The 18,726-nt window shown below is 35.1% G+C and overlaps 1 protein-coding gene across 1 annotated transcript in view; it reads right to left on the bottom strand.

Moving 5' to 3' along the window:
• Positions 1-18,726, bottom strand: part of LOC145662252 (uncharacterized) — a 78,798-nt gene that overhangs the window by 47,741 nt on the left and 12,331 nt on the right. The window contains exons 4-6 of the mRNA XM_081727634.1: positions 14,805-14,889; positions 11,589-11,793; positions 1,807-7,680 (exon numbers count right to left, since the gene is read on the bottom strand). Coding sequence (XP_081583760.1) covers positions 1,807-7,680; positions 11,589-11,793; positions 14,805-14,889 — 6,164 coding nt within the window. The remainder of the gene's footprint in view (positions 1-1,806; positions 7,681-11,588; positions 11,794-14,804; positions 14,890-18,726) is intronic.

The raw sequence follows: 18,726 nt of genomic DNA, 5'->3' as shown, positions 1-18,726 counted from the left end.
ATGAGTCATTGATTGATGAGCTGAAGAAGCATAAAGGTGTCAGTTGTAAGTGTTCAAATAGAACGGAACGAGCATGAAAATCGTGTGGCCATGATAGCGTTTCACAAAGTAGATAAAACAGCAGGAGAAATTTTCAAAACCCTCCAGAAGCTGCAAATTAGTTAAAAAAAAAAAAAAAAAAAAAAAAAAACGGTGGGGTGTGAGCTACAAAGGCACAATGGAACTCCATTTCCGTGAAAAGGAGGTCAAAACGTGAGCCAAAGTATACCAGAAGACAGTACTTGAGAGAGACCAACACCCTTTTCCACGGACAGAACTGAAGTTTCCAGCAGGACTCAGTCCTAGCAAACAAGGCACGGACAACCAAGCAGTGGATGGAGGCAAACGTTGCGGACTTCATTTCCACTTCAGATTGGCCTTCTGCAAGTCCGGACCTAACAATCTGGACTACAAATTGTGGTCCAAGTTTCAGGAGATGGCTTGCAAGAAGAGACGTCCCAATATTGAAAGTTTAAAGCGGTCTTTTCGGAAGACAACTGCAGATTTTTCAGTTCATGTGTTGTGTAATGCAATTGATCAGTGGCCACAAAGACTTAAGGACTGTGTGCATACTAATGGTAACCGTTTTGAATAATTATTTATGATTTTGGTTTATAATACATCCATGTAACTCATGTTATTAGAATATTAAAATATCTCGTAATCATTTTGTGTCCAAGTACTTAAAACTTTGGAACAGGATTTATTGGAAGACTAAGTATTGCTTTGAGCTTACAAAAATATTTTCTTCCAGTTCTTAAAGCGTAAATCAGTTCCTACTTTAATCCCTAATAATCATCTGAACTATACAGTTAAGATAATTTCTGTCTCCTTTCTTTCATTAGAAGTGGATGTTGAAATGAAACGAAATTTCTTTTTTAACGTACCATGACTACGCACGGAGGCTAAAGCAGACGGTAATGATAATAGCAAGCCAGAGACCTCCGAGATCCACGCACACGGTTTGTCCACCACAAACCTCTGAAAAGTATCCGGAAAATGTTTGTACTATTTGTGCAAACAAAAATGACAGAGAAATAAGAAATTAACCCATTAATGCTATTTATTTTTCACGTTTTTTTTTTTTTTTTTTTTTCAAATAAAATTTTAACGGTTGTTATTTTTGGATGTTATTGCCTTTTGTAATTTTCAAGATTATGCTCAACAGTAATAAGTCACTTTAAAATCCCGAATATATTCGTTCTGTTAAAGTGTGAATATACAGTTTGGAAAATAATTCCTTCACTAAGCATTTCACACACATTTCACGCCATTTACAATACTTTAGGATAAGCCACTTTAAAATCCCAAGAATATTAGTTTTCTCACCGCCACTGACGGTACTCTCACTTTTTGATCCACTGTACTCTACGTCTACACCTACTAAATGAAAATTCTTCGAAACAATCAGAAAAATAAATCGGAAAACACAGCTAACAACCAGGTGTCGATAATCTATTTTCCCCTCTTAATGTTTGAACTTAGCAACAATCAGTTCATTGCAAGAGTGAACATAATCGGCGTGGAATGCTACCACCTTGAAACTATAAACGTAACAAGTAGGAGCATACAATGCAAAATGTGCAAATGCGTGGTTTAAACAAACTTTACAGAATACTTCAAATGCCTCTCGGAATTTTAAGTTAAAGGGTCAAGCATTGAGAAAATAATTATATTCTTTCTTCTATATATACGAGTGACACAGTTCATAGAATTTCAGTTATAATCCCACTTCTTCATATGAATAAATAGAAGTAATCCACCTACCTCATTTGTACTATAATTTACAAGGCGGTGAGAGCCCAATGCTTCTTTCAGTGTCATCTGTTCCTTCTTTCTTCTCAGTTTCATTGATAAAATACTTCCTTTAGACGGCCTCACGAGCTGCTTCTCCACTATTTTCAGTTTTTGTTCTTCCCTAGCTGATTTTCTCCCTTGCACGACAGCCTGAGATAACTGCTTTGTTTCCAGCGGAATCGGTTCTTCGAAGCGCATATCACTACCACTACTATTCACTTCTTCACTTTGCTTTAGCCTCTTTGATAATGGAGACGAAAATAAACACTTGGTTGTCCTTTTCTTTGGAAGACGAGCAACAGCACCATTACCACTGGCTTCCGTTGAGTTACAACCTTCCCGATAAGGTACTTTGAAAGACTTTTGCTGACGTGCATTCTCTTGAGATACTGGTTTCACTTCCACTTTTGTGTTAGATTGTGACTGGTGACGTTTCCGAAATCTATCATGCCGGCCAAGAACGGGACTAGTTTGAATCTCGACGCCAAATTCTTTCTCTTCCACGTCCTCTTCTGAGCACACAAATGCTAAGAATCTATCTTGAATATTTCGATCATCCATAACAGAAGGACAAGTAACGTAGGTTGAAACCCACGAAGGAATATCATTCTCCTCTAAAGAGAAATCTTCTTCATCAGCCAAAAGAGCAGCTGTACTTTCTGACACTTCGTTAATTAGCATGGTTATACTGTTACCTTCTGAGGAGGTAGTTGATACATCATTCTGTTCTAAATTTATTTTTTTATCTCCCATTTCCTTCTGCACTCTTTCTCTACTTAAAGTGCGTACTGTTTTGTCAGCATCTTCTTTAACGAAATAATTGGTCCTTTCTTTCTTTCGTGGATTCTGAATCTCACAAATATTGTTGTTCCTTGATTCATTAAGAATAGATTCATCTTTAGTTTCTGAAAACAAACGCTTGGCTCTCCTCAACGAATCATCAGAAACAGAAACTGTTTGACCACCAGCTGTTGAAAATCCTTTAAGCTTATTAGCTAGTTGGTCTGTTTCTTCCGAAAATAATTGTTTTGCTTTCTTCAGCGAATCTTCCGAAACAGATATTTTTTGACCGTTTCCTGTTGAAAATCCTTCGAATCTATGGCTTGATACTTGATCTGTTTCTTCCGAAAGTAGCTTCCTTGCTTTCTTCAAAGAGTTTTCACTGACTGATATTTTCTGACCATTAGCTGTTGAAAATCCTTCAAATTTATTGCTTGATAAGTTGTCAGTTTCTTCTAAAAACAATTGCTTAGCTTTCTTCACAGAATCTTCTGAAACGGAAATCTTTTGGCCATTAGCTGTGGAAAATCCTTCGAATTTATTATCTGATAACTTACTGGTTTCGTCCAAAAACAATTGCTTAGCTTTCTTCACAGAATCTTCAGAAACGGAAATCTTTTGGCCACTAGCTGTGGAAAATCCTTCGAATTTATTATCTGATAGCTTACTGGTTTCGTCCAAAAACAACTGCTTAGCTTTCTTCACAGAATCTTCAGAAACGGAAATCTTTTGGCCACTAGCTGTGGAAAATCCTTCGAATTTATTATCTGATAACTTACTGGTTTCGTCCAAAAACAATTGCTTAGCTTTCTTCACAGAATCTTCAGAAACGGAAATCTTTTGGCCACTAGCTGTGGAAAATCCTTCGAATTTATTATCTGATAACTTACTGGTTTCGTCCAAAAACAACTGCTTAGCTTTCTTCACAGAATCTTCAGAAACGGAAATCTTTTGGCCACTAGCTGTGGAAAATCCTTCGAATTTATTATCTGATAACTTACTGGTTTCGTCCAAAAACAACTGCTTAGCTTTATTTACAGAACTTTCTGAAACGGATATTTTCTCCCCATTAGCTGTTGAAAATCCTTTGAATTTATTGTTTGATAAGTTAACTGTTCCTTCCGCACACAATTGCTTAGTACTTTTTACGGAAGTATCTAAAAGGGGAGTTTTTTGGTCACTCGATGTTGAAAACCCTTCTTCAATATTTAATTTATCAGTTTCTTCTGAAAACAACTGCCTAGCTTTCTTCAGCGAGTCATTACTAACAGATATTTTCCGACCACCAGCTGTTGAGAATCCGTATTTAGCACCTAATATCTCATCGGTTTTATCCGAGAACAGTTGTTTTGTTGCTTTTAGAGAACTGTCAGAAAGTGATATTTTTTGGTCATTAGCTGCTGAGAACTCTTCGATTTTATTACCTGATAACTTATCAGTTTCTTCTGAAAATAACTGCTTGGCTTTCCTTAGTGAGTCTTCACTAACGAATATCTTCTGTCCTCTACCTGTTGAAAATCCTTCAAAGGTATTGATTGATATTTGATTAGTTTCGTTGGTTGATGCCGAACGCTCTCTAAAATTAGAACTGAAGTCTTGTTCACTTTGATGTGAATATAACTGTTCACTCTTTGCTACAGTGTCTTCAGAGACGGAGAAAGTTGTTCCATCCTCGTTAAACTCACAAGCTCGCCGCTGATCTTCATTTGACAATTCTAGTGGTTTGCAGCATTCTTCTGATATTTGTCTAATGTTTGCTGACACATTCCGGGATTTATTGGCACTACATTTTCTATCATCTTCTGAATAAATGCATTCACGTTTGATTGAAGAGTTCCTACTTACAGAGGAAGATTTTCCATCTCTTCGCAATTCTTTAATATTAGAAATTAACGAAGCTTCCATATCTTCTAGCAACATTTCATTCGCAATTTTTAATGATTTTTCAGACACAGTTATTGGTTTCCCTCCAGCAGTACTAAACATACATTCTTTACCCGACTCTATACCAGCAATCATTGGTTTCGGAGCTGCTAAGAAGGTTTCTTCATTATCTTCTAGCAAGAAATGTTTAGCTTTATTCAGTGAATCTTCGGAAATGTGTATTGACTTTCCGCCAGCTGTAGAAAATCCTTTAAGAATCGGTGGAAAACTATCTTTGGGTAATTTTACAGTTGTCTGAGGCTTTTTAAATATTTCTTCCATATCCTTCCTGTCCTCTGAAGAAATCAGCGTTTCATAATCTCTAGAAACATCCTGTTTTGGTCCCAATTTTCTTGCTCTATTCCAAGAATCACCAGAAACACTAACTACCTTATTACTAACGGTAGCAAGTCTAATATTAGCTGTAGATGTATTCTCAGGTTCAAAAACTTTTGTATTATTTCTCGAATCATTCTCATGTCTTAAAGATACTAATTCGTCACTTGTAAATTGATCATGCTCTAGAAATAATTTCTGTGCCTTTTCCAAGGCATCTTTAGACACGTTTATCGGTTGTCTAGCTGCCGTTTTAAATTCTGAAATTTCAGTTGCCATTATTTCGCTGTTTTCTTCCACGAAAGTATTATTGTCAGAATGTACCGATCTGGGCTGAGATAGCACATATTTTTCACTTGACATTTGAGACTTGACATTTCCACAACTTCCTCCTAATTTATTACTATATCGTTGTAATGACTTAGAATGCTTGGAAGAGCTACTTGAATTAAAATTATTATTAATTGCATTCAACTGCATATTACTGTGCTCAGGCCTTTCAATGTCCTCAAGAAAATAATTATCTTTGCATTTGTTGCTTAAATTATTTCGATTAGCGTTAAAATCACTGAAACCGTTGCTCTGAGAAAGCTTATCAGACTTCTTGCCCGAGCTGTAAATCTTTGGTTTTACAAAACCCAATTTTCTTTTCAACACTGGACTATGGTGAAGATCTGACGATGTTCGAGATTTATTTTCCGAATGGTCATTAGATGCTTCTGAAGACTTCTCCCCAGTGGAATCTATCGTAGAAAGATCATTGTCTATGTTTCTAGTACCGTTTTTGTAACTTGACAAACTACTGATTCCTGAATCACGAAACTGACTCTCTTTTGTATTAGAAGAATATTTTCCCATAAGTTTAGGATCCTTATCCATTTCCTTAAACTTTTTATCATTTTCAACTGTTTTAGGGGAACACGTTTGATCTTGCATTTCACTCAAAGGTTGCCACTGACTGAATGCTGTAGTGGCTAATGATTCTAACATGTTTTGTGTATTTTCTCCGATCATTGGAAACTGGCTTTCATCAGAAAATGTCACATTAGATGGTGATGCACACGTAGGTACTTTATTTTCATTTAAGCCTGTCAAATTTTGCTTACATGTTTTATTGGATTTGATAACACTTTGACTAGTAGTAGCAGGTAATCTGTGTTCAGTAATACTACCACATCCCTGTTTACTAACTGAATGGTTTGAGTTGTTTCTTGTGGCAATGCTCAATTTCAAAACAGGGTTTTTCTGTGAGGAGGGGATTTCTTCTTCGTTGTCGTCTTTTCGCGTTTCTGTTACAGTAAAATTATTTTTCCTATTACTGAAACTTTTTTTACAATCATAAGAGATAACTACAGACGTGTCTTTAAGATTAACTTTTGTGCTCAGGGAAGTATTTTCTTTTTCCTGAAGTAAACCGGTCTCACAAACTGTCTTCGATTTACTTTTATTTCTGCTAACGCTTGTCTTACTAATTTGATTATCTTTTACAACGCTAATGTCCTGTAAATTATCATTTCTTTTATCAGGATCACACTGTACCGTCTCTATCTTAACGTTGTCTGTATTACATTTTTTAACTTTCCTAGTTTCTGGTTGCAACTTTTCTGAGGTGCACGTTCGCTCACCTTGATTTGGATTAGTTTCAGTCAGTGTTTCCTTAAAACTATTAAATGGTACAAAATCTTGAATATTTGCTTCGTTTGTACTTTTATTCACTTTAAATAATGTACTCATGTTTGCTGCATTTGATTTTGGTTTCCAAGTGCTGTCCTCGACGTATGACTTTAACAAATCATCTAGCACCATAGCTTGTCGTGAACAAGCTGAAGGTAAATCACTGGATGGTTTCACTTGTATCGCATACTGAAAAGTCCTCGCAGGTCGAGAGGCTTTGATTGTCTGAATTTTATCTTTTACTGACACACAACTTACTGGGTCTAAACGTGAACTTGGGTCCATTTCCGATCGAGAACAATCACTTTCACTATTTTCTGGGACTGAACGTGAATTTGGATTAATATTTGTGGAAACTGCTTCCGATCGAGAACTATCACTTTCAAGTCCTGACTCATGACCATTGACGTTTTTAATCTTGTCCTTAAAAATGGATCTAAATAACAGTTTCTTCTTTGTTTTGGAATTTAAAGCGGAGGATTTATTAGCGATATAATCAATAGGTGTTGAAGTTTTATTTGTTGAAATCTCCTTTTCTGTGGTTAAGTCATTAAGGAAACTTGTTTCTGGAGAAGGAACATCTTTCTGTTCACCTTCATAGGCCATCAATTCAGAAGTTTGACAAATTTCTTCCAATGTGGCCATGGAAATATCATGTCCAAAATAGTCTTGTGTCGTCTTCTCAGCACTTTCAACTAACATTGCAGTTTTGCTAGATTTTGGAGTTTCCACTGAACACTGGGTTTTTCTATTGTGAGATGATAAATTCGAGTTTTGTAACACTTCATTCTCAAGCACGGTTCTTTCACAAGGTTCTTGGAGCGCAAACGATGGTGAATGAACACGGGATACACTTTTCACTACGCACGGTGATATACTATTCAGGTCATTCTTCACATTATCTTCGCTGTTTATTTTGGAACAAGTTGTATTACTTCGTCGTCGTCTTCGAACAACTTTTCTCTGCAATTCTGGTGATGATAGATACTCGTTATCGCTAACACCACGTTCAATATCACTGGTTTCCTTCTTCTCCGAATGTGCCAACAAGCTGTCCTCAAAACCTGTAATTCCATGGATATCACTTTGGTCAGATTTCCCTTCAGGTGTGAACAGTGCACGAGATAGGACCTAGAAATAGATAAGTTTATGCTCTAGTTAAAAATCATAGTGTTACATGGACAAATATTTTTAAATTAAAAATTTATCTATATAATAAAGGGGTACATTACGAATTCTTTTACTCAATGCTTCATCAGATAGAAAATAAAGAAAAATCCAGTTGAGAATGCTCCAAGAGCATTGCCAGAACGAACTTAAAAAGAATTATTTTTTCTTATTAACTGCTACAGGCTTTATACCAATTATTCTATGTACTTTATTATTATACTCATTAAACAATTCTTGTAATATATCTATCCATTTATAATTCCCTTGAATACTAAATTTTTTCCACATATTTTGTTTAAGAGTTCTATTAAAACGCTCTACGATATGTTGTTTTACGAAGACAACAAACATTACAAATATGCAAAATTTGCAAAATATAATAATAATTACAAATATATATTATGTATTGATATTTTTGCACGATATCTATCTTGTGTTCCGTTAAAAAGAAATGTCATGAAACTGTAAAAACAATAACAAAAATAATAATAATAATAATAATAATAATAATAATAATAATAATAATAATAATAATAATAATAATAATAATAAGAAGAAGAAGAAGAAGAAGAAGAAGAAGAAGAAGAAGAAGAAGTTCCCCGTGTTAGCATACAAACAGATTTAGGTTGCGAGACGTGTTCATATTTGTACATTAAATACTTAATACGATAAGAAATCAGAATCACTCAGTGGAAAAAGTGTAAAAGTTTTATCAGGCTAGCCATCCTGAATGAGGGCAAATCCCGGGATGTAAAATGTGTAACACGTTGGCCGCCATGTGCATACTTCTGATGCACAAATAGTGGGGTACAAAATACTCTGAAATATGGCTTGGCGGCTAACCTGTGTCAAAGAGTGGTTGCTTGTGCTAGCATATAGGTTCTTGAAAAGTTAATATTAACTTTCTGAAAACGAGGCGCAACATTTGACAAAACAAGTGTCAAATATAGGGAGTTTTCAACGTGTACTTCTGATTTATTATTATTATTATTATTATTATTATTATTATTATTATTATTATTATTATTATTATTATTATTATTATTATAAAAGTAAATGCTGGTCTTTCAAGATACAATTTCTGGCAATAAATTGTGAAGGTTTGGGAGCCTTCGGTAAACGATTTTGAGGTGAGTACGGAAAGCCTTTTCGGTTTCAGATCAAGGCAAAATGACATAAGTAAGATCCATTGAGCGTAAAATACCGTACGCACGAGCAAGTTAGTATGTGTGTACGCAAGCTAATATGTGCTCTGAGTAGAAACTAGCTTCAAATATTCAGTAACAGATTTTCTACAAATCGATATTTCAAATGTGACACTGTATCTCATCCTCGGAGTATTTGTAAATCAGTATCCTAAAACTTCTTTCCACACCTTACATCTTGAAAAAATAAACTTGGTTCTTATTAGAAAGTATATAAATGATTGAGGACAGAATACAGAGAAATAGATTGAATTATAGCCATATTAACACTGAAAACCATACACTGGTCTATCTATAATTATCACTTCAGTTTGTAGTGATTTGCATACTGTAAATGGTACGGACAAAATCACACAATTAAACATTACTTTCAATCTGTTTTCCTTTTACTCACTCATTTATTTAATTTTCAAGAATTAAGTTTATTAGTTTATTATTATTTACATACACGATCTAAAAAGAAGTTTTAGGACACTCATTCACAAGCACCCTGAGGATTTCTCTTGTATATTTCAACTGGCAGTCTGCTAAGTGGCATTAATGTAAGTGCTCGTGTTTTTTACTTTTTGCTGGTTTCGTGGCGTAGCAATTTTCTCTACCATTTCCAAAAATTCTTCTTTATACTTGACTTTCGTAACAAAATGAACTTTCTATCCAAATTTCATGTTTCTACCTACAGTAATATCGCGTAGGCGATGGCTACGCCACTCACACTTTTGTATATAATAGTACTAACCTTAGGCTAGCTGGGGAGACTTCGCCTCCAGACCTTCACATTTGCTCTACGGCCTCGCACCTCATATTTCAGCTTTTGATTCCGTTCTTCGCATGGGAAGAATAATTACTACCCCATGTCTACCCTTTTTTGTTGAATTTTCAAAAATCCTTCCATAATGGTACCTTACAAATCCTACGCATTGTCAAAATTTCAAGTTTATGGTCTAAGTGGTTTACCCTGGGCGCAGATCAGTCAATCAGAAATCTTAAGAGATTTCGAGATATGGCCATCCTATTGCAACAATTGTAACTTCACTCTTTTTTCTTCTCTTCCAGAGGAAATATCACAAAACGCTGAAACACGTGTATACTTATTTTAAATAAGAAATCTGTATGCCAAATTACATGTCTCTAACCTTCAGAGATTCCAAGATGGATTTTAAAATAATAATTGCCTCTCCTATGCCCCTTTCCTTGTCAATTTTTTTAAAAAAATTCTTTCTTAGTGGTACCTTGCGTCATAAATCCTATGCCCTGTCCAAATTTCGAGTTTCCAGCTTAAACGGTTTGGCCTAGGCGTTGGTCAGTCAGTCAGTCACTCAATCACTCAGGACTTCCTCTTTTATATATATATATATTTTCTTGTTCACCTCAAGCATAGGGTGGTGGGCAATATGGAAAGTTTAAAACTTTTCTCTCCCTTGGAAAAGCTGTTTTATATTTTGATAAGGTCTCTTCTTCGTAACTGCATCTAGATATTTTATCCTTGGTCTGTCTCTTCCTGGTTCTCTTTCTGCCTTTCCTTCTATCAACACGGTGATCCAATCAGAGTGCCGAATGAAATGGCCAAGCATGCTATTTTTTCTTTTTTCCTATTATCTTCATGATCTGTCGTCCTTCATTAGCTTCTTTTAGTACGTTTTCATTCCTTTTCCTTTCGGTCCATGATATACGCAGCATTCTGCGGCAACATCACATTTCAAGTGTTTCTAGCTTGAATATTTCAGATTTTCTCAACGTCCACTTCTCTGATTCGTAAAGCGCCACGCTCCATACCAGTGTCTTAATAAATCGTTTACGAACGTCCAACGACACATTTCTTGATGTTAGCAGTCCTCTTTTCCTATGGGATGCTTCTTTAGCCTGCACTATTTTGGAAGTTAAGTCTTTTTCACTTCTTCCATTCGAGGATATTATACTTCTTAAATAGGAGAACGTCTTAACGTCTTCCATTTTCTCTCCATCTAGCCATACGTTTGCCCCTTCCTGTCCTGCTCTTGTGCATTTTATCACTTTGATTTTCCTTTTATTTATCTTCATTTTGCATGTTTATTCTAGATGCCAGTTTTTATATAGAGAGATAGAAAAATATCAGTTGATCAATAACAATCAAAAACTTACCTAGTCTCTGTATTTAAAAAAAAAAAAAAAAAAAAAAAAAAAAAAAAAAAACGTTTCGACGAATAATAACCGTCATCACCAACCGTGTTGAAGGATTTTTTAAAGAAGATTGTGTTTTCAGGTTAATTAATTATTCGGATTTTATATAAACTATACCACAAATGAATTTAAGGGAATGCACCATTCGTTTCTTTGGGATATGCACTACAACTGCATGAGTATGGTGTTAAAGTGATCAGTTTTTATTTCAGATTTTTTTTAAGACCTAATTTTTAATTTGCCTCATATATACAATATGATAAATGTTTTTACGCTCATATGTTTCTTGAACATGGTTGATAATGACGGCGGTCATCCGTCGAAACGGTACGGTTATTTTTAAAACATAGACGCTTCAAACGTAAGTTTTTGATTATTATTGAAATATACGTCCATTGATACTTTTTTAAAAAAATATTTGTGGATTTTTATAATGAATATATTTTCGCCTAAAATAGATTTAGTATTGAAAGCATCTAATTCAAATTCATTATATGAGGTACTCACTTCTTTGTTCGTAGGCAGTAGCACTTTCCTTTCTTCTGTATTCAACTTACAGCATGGTGACATTTTACTTGTTACAGGAGTTGCGAACGAGCTAGTCCACGACACGTTTGGTGCTTCAAGATGAGGCTGGAGGCTTGGTGGGACTTCTTCGTCCACAACGCTACCAGCCACAATAGGCGACGGCACTGGTAAAGTAGCATCAAGGCTAAAATAAAAGAAAGCGAAAAATCATTGACACAACTAGTTCAAACTTAGACTGTATTTGGCGCACACTGCAATACCTGTAGAACAACTTTAATTTTTTAAAGTTCTCGATAGCCTTTCTGTTGCTTGCTTCGATACGATAAAAGCTTTCAATACTGCAAAGAGAGTTTTATTCAGTTAGATGTAAAAGTGAGAGAAAACAGTTTCCTATTGAGAAAACTCTTATAAGGTAGATAATTGGACACATCTAATAATCTAAGTGGGTAATTGTGAAACGCCGTGGCTTAGTGGTAGAGCGTTCATCTCTAATGCATGGGGTCCCTGGTTCGATCCCAGCTCGCGACAAACAGTCTTTGTGGTGGAAAAAACATCATGTGCTTTCCAGGGATTCTCCCGTGTCCTCTCACTTTTTTCACTCTAGTATTTCATTCATTTTCATCATCACCGTCATCTTCAGCCAACATAGCATAACTATGGGATGTAAAACTGAAAGATTTCATTTCATTTTCTAAGTGGATAATTTTTAAGGAAAAATATTTCCAACTTGTGTCTTATTATTGTTTTAATGTCACGTAAGCCACTGTTGACAGTGTCTATTTTTCTTCTTGTGATAATTTTGTCTTCAATTACTGATCAATTTTTGGCCTGAATTCAGGAAGATCGCTTTTTAAAATACTAATTTTCAAAGGAGGTAAATATAACATTTATTGATTGTATCTTTAAGAGCTTTCCTAAACAGTTTCGACCACTTATTCTGTGGCCTTGTTTACAAGGTTAAGTCATCCACATGAAAATCTAAATCTATATACCGGTATATATAAAAATGACTATGTTTGTGACTTAATAACCACCGCACCGATCTCGATCAAATTTTCAAGATGAGGTTCGGGCCTAGGATGGTTTTTATCATTTCACTTTGACGGTGAAACTTACGGGAGAGAGGAAGATATTTAAAAATGATCGAAAATGACAGATATTAGTGTTGAATCCGTAGTTTTCGGGGTCGCTGAGTTGAATAGAGACACTCCCGGTGCCGTTTAAATCCAAATTAAGCCCTTTATGCCCAAAATGAAACGTATCCTTCCTGTGCAAAGAACAGGTATTCTGCTAGTTTTTTTTATAAAAACATTCTTCTTTAGCTGCATGAGTTCTAAGTTTGAAACGAAACCTCTTGATAAACTGATTCTTATGAAATACACTAACACAGTCACGTATTCTTACAATCATTTTATTTACAGGTAACTAATTCCTGAAAAAAATTCTAATTTCTAGCTTTCGGCTCTCTCCTGGAGCCTTGATCACGGAAGTTAAACAGAAGACAGGATAATAATAATAATAATAATAAAAGTAACCAGGGTAGAGCAGTGCGAAAAGACACATTATTCGAACTTCTGATCCCTCATCTAATGGCGGGGCAGCAGATAGCAACATGACAGATTCAATTTGTGTGTTCTTTTGTTTGTAGTGGAAGGCTGCCAGCTCATAGCTTTTTTTTTTTTTTTTTTTTTTTAAATGTTGTTTGTATTAGTTCATTACAGCCTCTCATTTCTTACTCAATTATCCCTTGTCTAAATTAAACTTTGGATTTCTTAAACGAATAAACACGTTTTCGAAAACAAGACTCAATTTAATTTTTAAGCCCCTAATAAAATTCTTGAATTATCAATATTGTATTGTGTTTCTTTCAAACGTTTCGGAAACCGGATGTTCTGCTCTCACATCTCTAAGCTGTTCTTTAAACCATATTTTGAGGTTTCTAAAAAAACAAAATGTATTAATATGGAGTTTCAATCTTCATATAGTGACTTAAGAGCGTGCCTTACTAAAAATAATACAAAGTTTACCACTTTTCTTTTTCTTGCATTTCATAAGCGAAACGAGATAATGAAATGCACCTTACCACAATCATACATAATATGAACCTGAAGAATTTTCAGTCTTGCTATCCACAGAAATTACATGAAATGAAATCTTTCAGTTTTACGTCCCCGCTTATACCATGTAGGCTAAAGGAGACGATGATGATGAGAAATGAATGAAATTGTGGAATGAAGAAAGTGGTAGGAAACGGGAGAACCTCGAGAAAACCCACGACCACGGTGTTTGTCCACTACAAAGTCCACATGGCGCGAGCTGGGATCGGACCCCAGACACCGGAGGTGAACGCTCTACCATTGAGCCACAGCTCCCCCCCTTAGATATTACAGTGTTGCCAGAATAAGAATTCCCCCAAAATCTAAGTTAAGGCAGCGACTAGAGGAACGAACGCAACTGCATTTGATTACATATCATGTTATTTTGGTATCCTGTGAACTACTTTTTAAATAACATTATTATGTAATTTTAACAACTGTGTGTTAAAACTATTTTGTTTATTACAAACTAAATACAACTATTATTATTTTTCTATGGACAGCAACACTGAAAATTCTTCAGGTTCATATTATGTATGATTGTGGTAAGGTGCATTTCATTATCTCGTTTCACTTATGAAAAACAAGCAAAACAAAAATGGTAAATGCTGTATTATTTTTAGTAAGGCACGCTCTTGACTGGTGGAGATCAAGGTGGTACAGAGTAAGGTTTGAAACTGTTCAGGAACATGAAACGAAACGAAATTCGTTAGAACATCTCGTTCTAATGTTATTTTTTAAAAAATAAATGAAATCTTTGAGTTCTACGTCTCACGGTTATGTCATTCGGGCTAAAGGAGACGGTGACGATGAGAAATGAATTAAATGGTAGAATGGAAAAAATGGGAGGAAACAAGAGAATGCCGAAAAAACCCACGCACACGGTGTTTGTCCACCACCAAGCTTACTTGGCGCGGGCGCTAGGATTGAACCAGGGACTCAACGCATCAGAGGTAAACTGAGGTACTGTGCCCCCTTGAAAGTAACCGAGTATATCAACTTGTAACCCGTAGTAATAAATTGGCAATAGTACGTTTTATTGGACACCCCCATAACTCTAAAAAGTGCATTTGAACTCCGCTAAATAAAGTAAACTTACCCGCTTGATTTTTGACTAGAAAGCAGAGCTGGAGACAAAGTTGTGTTTCGGACGATGTCTAAAATGGACGGAGATAAACAATCATCTGAAAAGCAAAACGACTTTTAACAAGACAAGAAACACAGAGAATAATAAAAAAAACTTATAAGAAAATTAGCTGGTAAGTTGGCTAGATAAATAAAAAGCTATAGTAACACGTAAATGAAAAGAATGTCGTACTTTCGTATCTTGTTCAAAAGAAAAAACACATTAGAGTATGCTGAAATGATTTAATAACAATTCTTCGAACTGGATACAAATTCTTTATTTAATCTTTATTTATTTAATTTAAATACACCTTATAGCATCTATAAGTAAACTAACACATCTTTAAATCCAGATACTCAAATTATTTCTCATATTACATATTAAAATGCTAGGTTTATATATTGTCTCCAAAGAAAAATTTATATGTTTGTCTCCAATCCTTTCGACAATGAGATCTCGAAAATCAAAAGTGCTAAAGTACGGCAGTTCCGCACATGGACAAAATAATATTGCCAATTTGTCCTTTATACATTCCTATTTTCTTTGGCTTCAGTTCTGAAGAACTAGCCATTGTCACCAATTAATAACAACACTATTCTTAACAGCACACCTAAACACAAAAAGAAAACAAAAGATGTCCCAATAACCAAACACCATCTCACAAGACGTTTCACTCAACTATGCACAAACAAAAGGAAGAATACGGAGCGGCAACAACGTCTGGTTTCCATGCCAGCGCGGTGTCATCTTGGTCACTCATTAGGCCTTAGGGGGGGGGGGGGGGTCAGTGTAGTATCAACCCTCACTCTCTTTTTCGCATAGCTGTCAGAGCCAGAGATACAGTGGCCGTACTATAGAAACGTGCCGTTTTCGCTGGTTGATTCCAAATTTTCTGTAGATTGTCCAGTTCTAACTGAATATTTAAAAATAAATATATATATGGCAGTATTTCTTTATTACTTTTTTTTTTCGGGATACACTGGAAGTGTTGAAATTTTAAGAAAGTGAAACATCATATCCTGCGAGTTATGTAGGCGTTTGTTTCATGGCTAAATGATAAAGAAAAACGAAAGATAACCATTTCTCCAGTCTAAGATGAATCTTTATTATTTGGAGTGTTTTGCCCAATGAACACCATACATCACTGTGTTGTTCTACAATATAATTAACTATGTGTGTAATGCATTTGTTTATTACAAACTGCATGCAAGAAGAAAGAAAACACTGGTCATACATGAATTAGAAACTCCAACCGCAAGTAGGCTTAAATCTAGCAAACGATGTGAGATATTGAAAAAAATCTCCCTTTATGGTACCCCTTGCCGATTTTTATCAAGACCTGTTTTACTTGTGTCTGTAAAGGAACATGTACAGATGTTGTGAGGAATGACAAGCAGATTTAAGCTCATATGGAACGATGTGCTGTGTAGAGAGCGCATATTAAGCTAGTATTACACTAAAAATTAAACCAACGTTGTACGAAAAAGTATTTATAAAATTTTGACATTGAAACTTTGGATTGAAATACATGAGATCACTAATATAATTCGCATATACTCTTGCAGCTGCTAGTTTAATTCTCTTATCATTAGTGTGACAACAATTTTCTTAATAAATTCTACTGAAACTTAAGAAATAATATATAAGGACGGAATACATGGTCAAATATATTTGATGGAAGTGTTGAACTTTACCTACAAGCTTGCACAAATAATAATAATTCTTATCTATCAGTAAAGAGTTCACCTATTTGTACTCCTTAATGCAGAATAAACTTTCCATTTAAAAAAAAAAAAAAAAAATACAAAATCTGATTGTAAATATACAGTTTTAGAGGGTCAATATTTACATAGCTATATTACATGGTAATTTATGTATACAATATATTTTCTCAGAGATTTCTATCTACAACTTCATAATTACGTGCAACTCCATAATCACAGACTACTACGAGTTTGGAAACAAAAACTGACAACAATGAACTGCTGTCCGAAAAAAATGAAATGAAATCTTTGAGTTTTATGTCCCATGGTTATGCCGGTTAGGCTAAAGGAGACGGTGATGATGAGTAATGAATGAAATGGTGGAATGAAGAAAGTGAGAGGAAACGGGGGAAACTCGAGGAAACCCACGCATATGGTGTTTGTCCACCACAAAGTCCATTTGCCGGGGGCTAGGATCGAACCCGGGACCCCAAGCACCAGAGGTGAACGCTCTATCACTGAGCCACCGCGGCCCTCGAACAGCTGTCGGAATCCATATTGGCTGTTTTAAGAAGACGGAAAATTATATCAAGATTAGCGGAGAAAATAATAATTCTTCTACATAGGCCTGAAAAGTTAAAAATAACAGCTTCAATAGGTATAAAGTATGTGAGAGTGCACTCTAAACACATCATTAACTTAAGAGGAGCCAATTGTTTTGACCATCCTTTACATAGAAAGGGAAATTCTAACTAACTGTATGCCCTATGGCACCTGGAGGTTCAATGCCGTGTTCACAAAAGCTCTCCATTGACTTCTATCCTTAGCCAACTGGATCCAGTTTCTCCTTTGTATTCCTATCTCTGCGAGATCTATCTTAATGTTGTCCTCCTATCTGCGCCTAGATCTTCCTAATGGTCGTTTTCCGATTGAATTTCCAGTTAAAACTTTGAAAGCGTTCCTACTTTCTTCCATTCTCGCTACATGACCTACCCAACTGAGCCTCCTAGACTTGGTAAGCGGTATAAATTGTGCAATTCCTCGTTATGAAGTTTCCGCCATTCCACATTCCCGTCCCTCTTGTGTTCGAATATTTGTCTCAAGAGCTTCTTCTCAAATACTTAAAGTCTACGTTCTTCTCTCAGAGTAAGCGACCATGTTTCGCAACCATACAGAAAAACAGACATAATTATCGTTTTTATATATTTTAAGCTTCAAATTTCTCGACAGAATTCGCGACGACAAAAGGTTTTTAACTGAATAATAATACAAATTTCCTGCTTTTAGTCTACATTTAATTTCTTCCTGATATGATTTCGGTCTGTTAGTATTAATGCTAGACATTTGAAAGTATTCACTTTGTCGAAAGTATTATTTGATATTTTAATGCTAAAAGAAGCTAAAACATTTAATTCTTTCAAGAAAATGTTAAAAATTTATTTACTCAGCCAACAAAATTTAAGTTCAGGTACTCATGATTTGTACTCTATCACTTGAACCACGTAAATGAAATCAGACTTGACTTGGTACATATTCTTTATTAAATAATCATGCATTGTAAAAATATTTCATCACCCTCCTCCCTGCATTGTGAATCAGAAGCATATTTTATTTTATCTCTATGTTATTGATCGGTATGTGTTTGTTTTCATGTTCGTATTTTATGCTTTCTTTTTCTTTCTTCACTTGTCATACTTGTGCGTGTGTGTGTGCTTTGTTAAAAGTACCACTTTTTTCTTTTCTTTTTTCTATCATCTTACTGTATACCTGTATTTTTGTTGTATATAACCGTATCTTTTAATTCAGGAGTATAACTCAAAGTACTTCCTTGACAAGGGTTAGGTGGTAGATTAGCAATATGCTGAACCTCGCCCACTTGAATAAAGCCTTTTTCAATTCAATTCAATTCAATTAATGCATCCATAATTTGCTGTAAAGGGAAATTCTTCAAGTTGAAACAATGCGTTACTTTAATTAGAAATGTCCACTGATATTAAAGTAATAAGCAGCTGAAGATATCAATATATAACATCTATTAAGCCTTATTAATCCTCGCTAAATGTTACTCCTGTATGTAACCGAACTGTATGAAAGTTTATTCCGCATTAAGGAATACAAATACATGAGTTCTTTAGTTAAATTGAAGCATGTATTCTATACGTTCTATATAAAAATATAAAAATAATAAGTGT

Source organism: Thermobia domestica, chromosome 10, assembly GCF_964235325.1.
Source record: "Thermobia domestica chromosome 10, izTheDome1.hap1.1, whole genome shotgun sequence".
NCBI classification, from domain to species: Eukaryota; Metazoa; Arthropoda; class Insecta; order Zygentoma; family Lepismatidae; genus Thermobia; species Thermobia domestica.
This window is presented reverse-complemented; position numbering and strand designations above follow the sequence as displayed.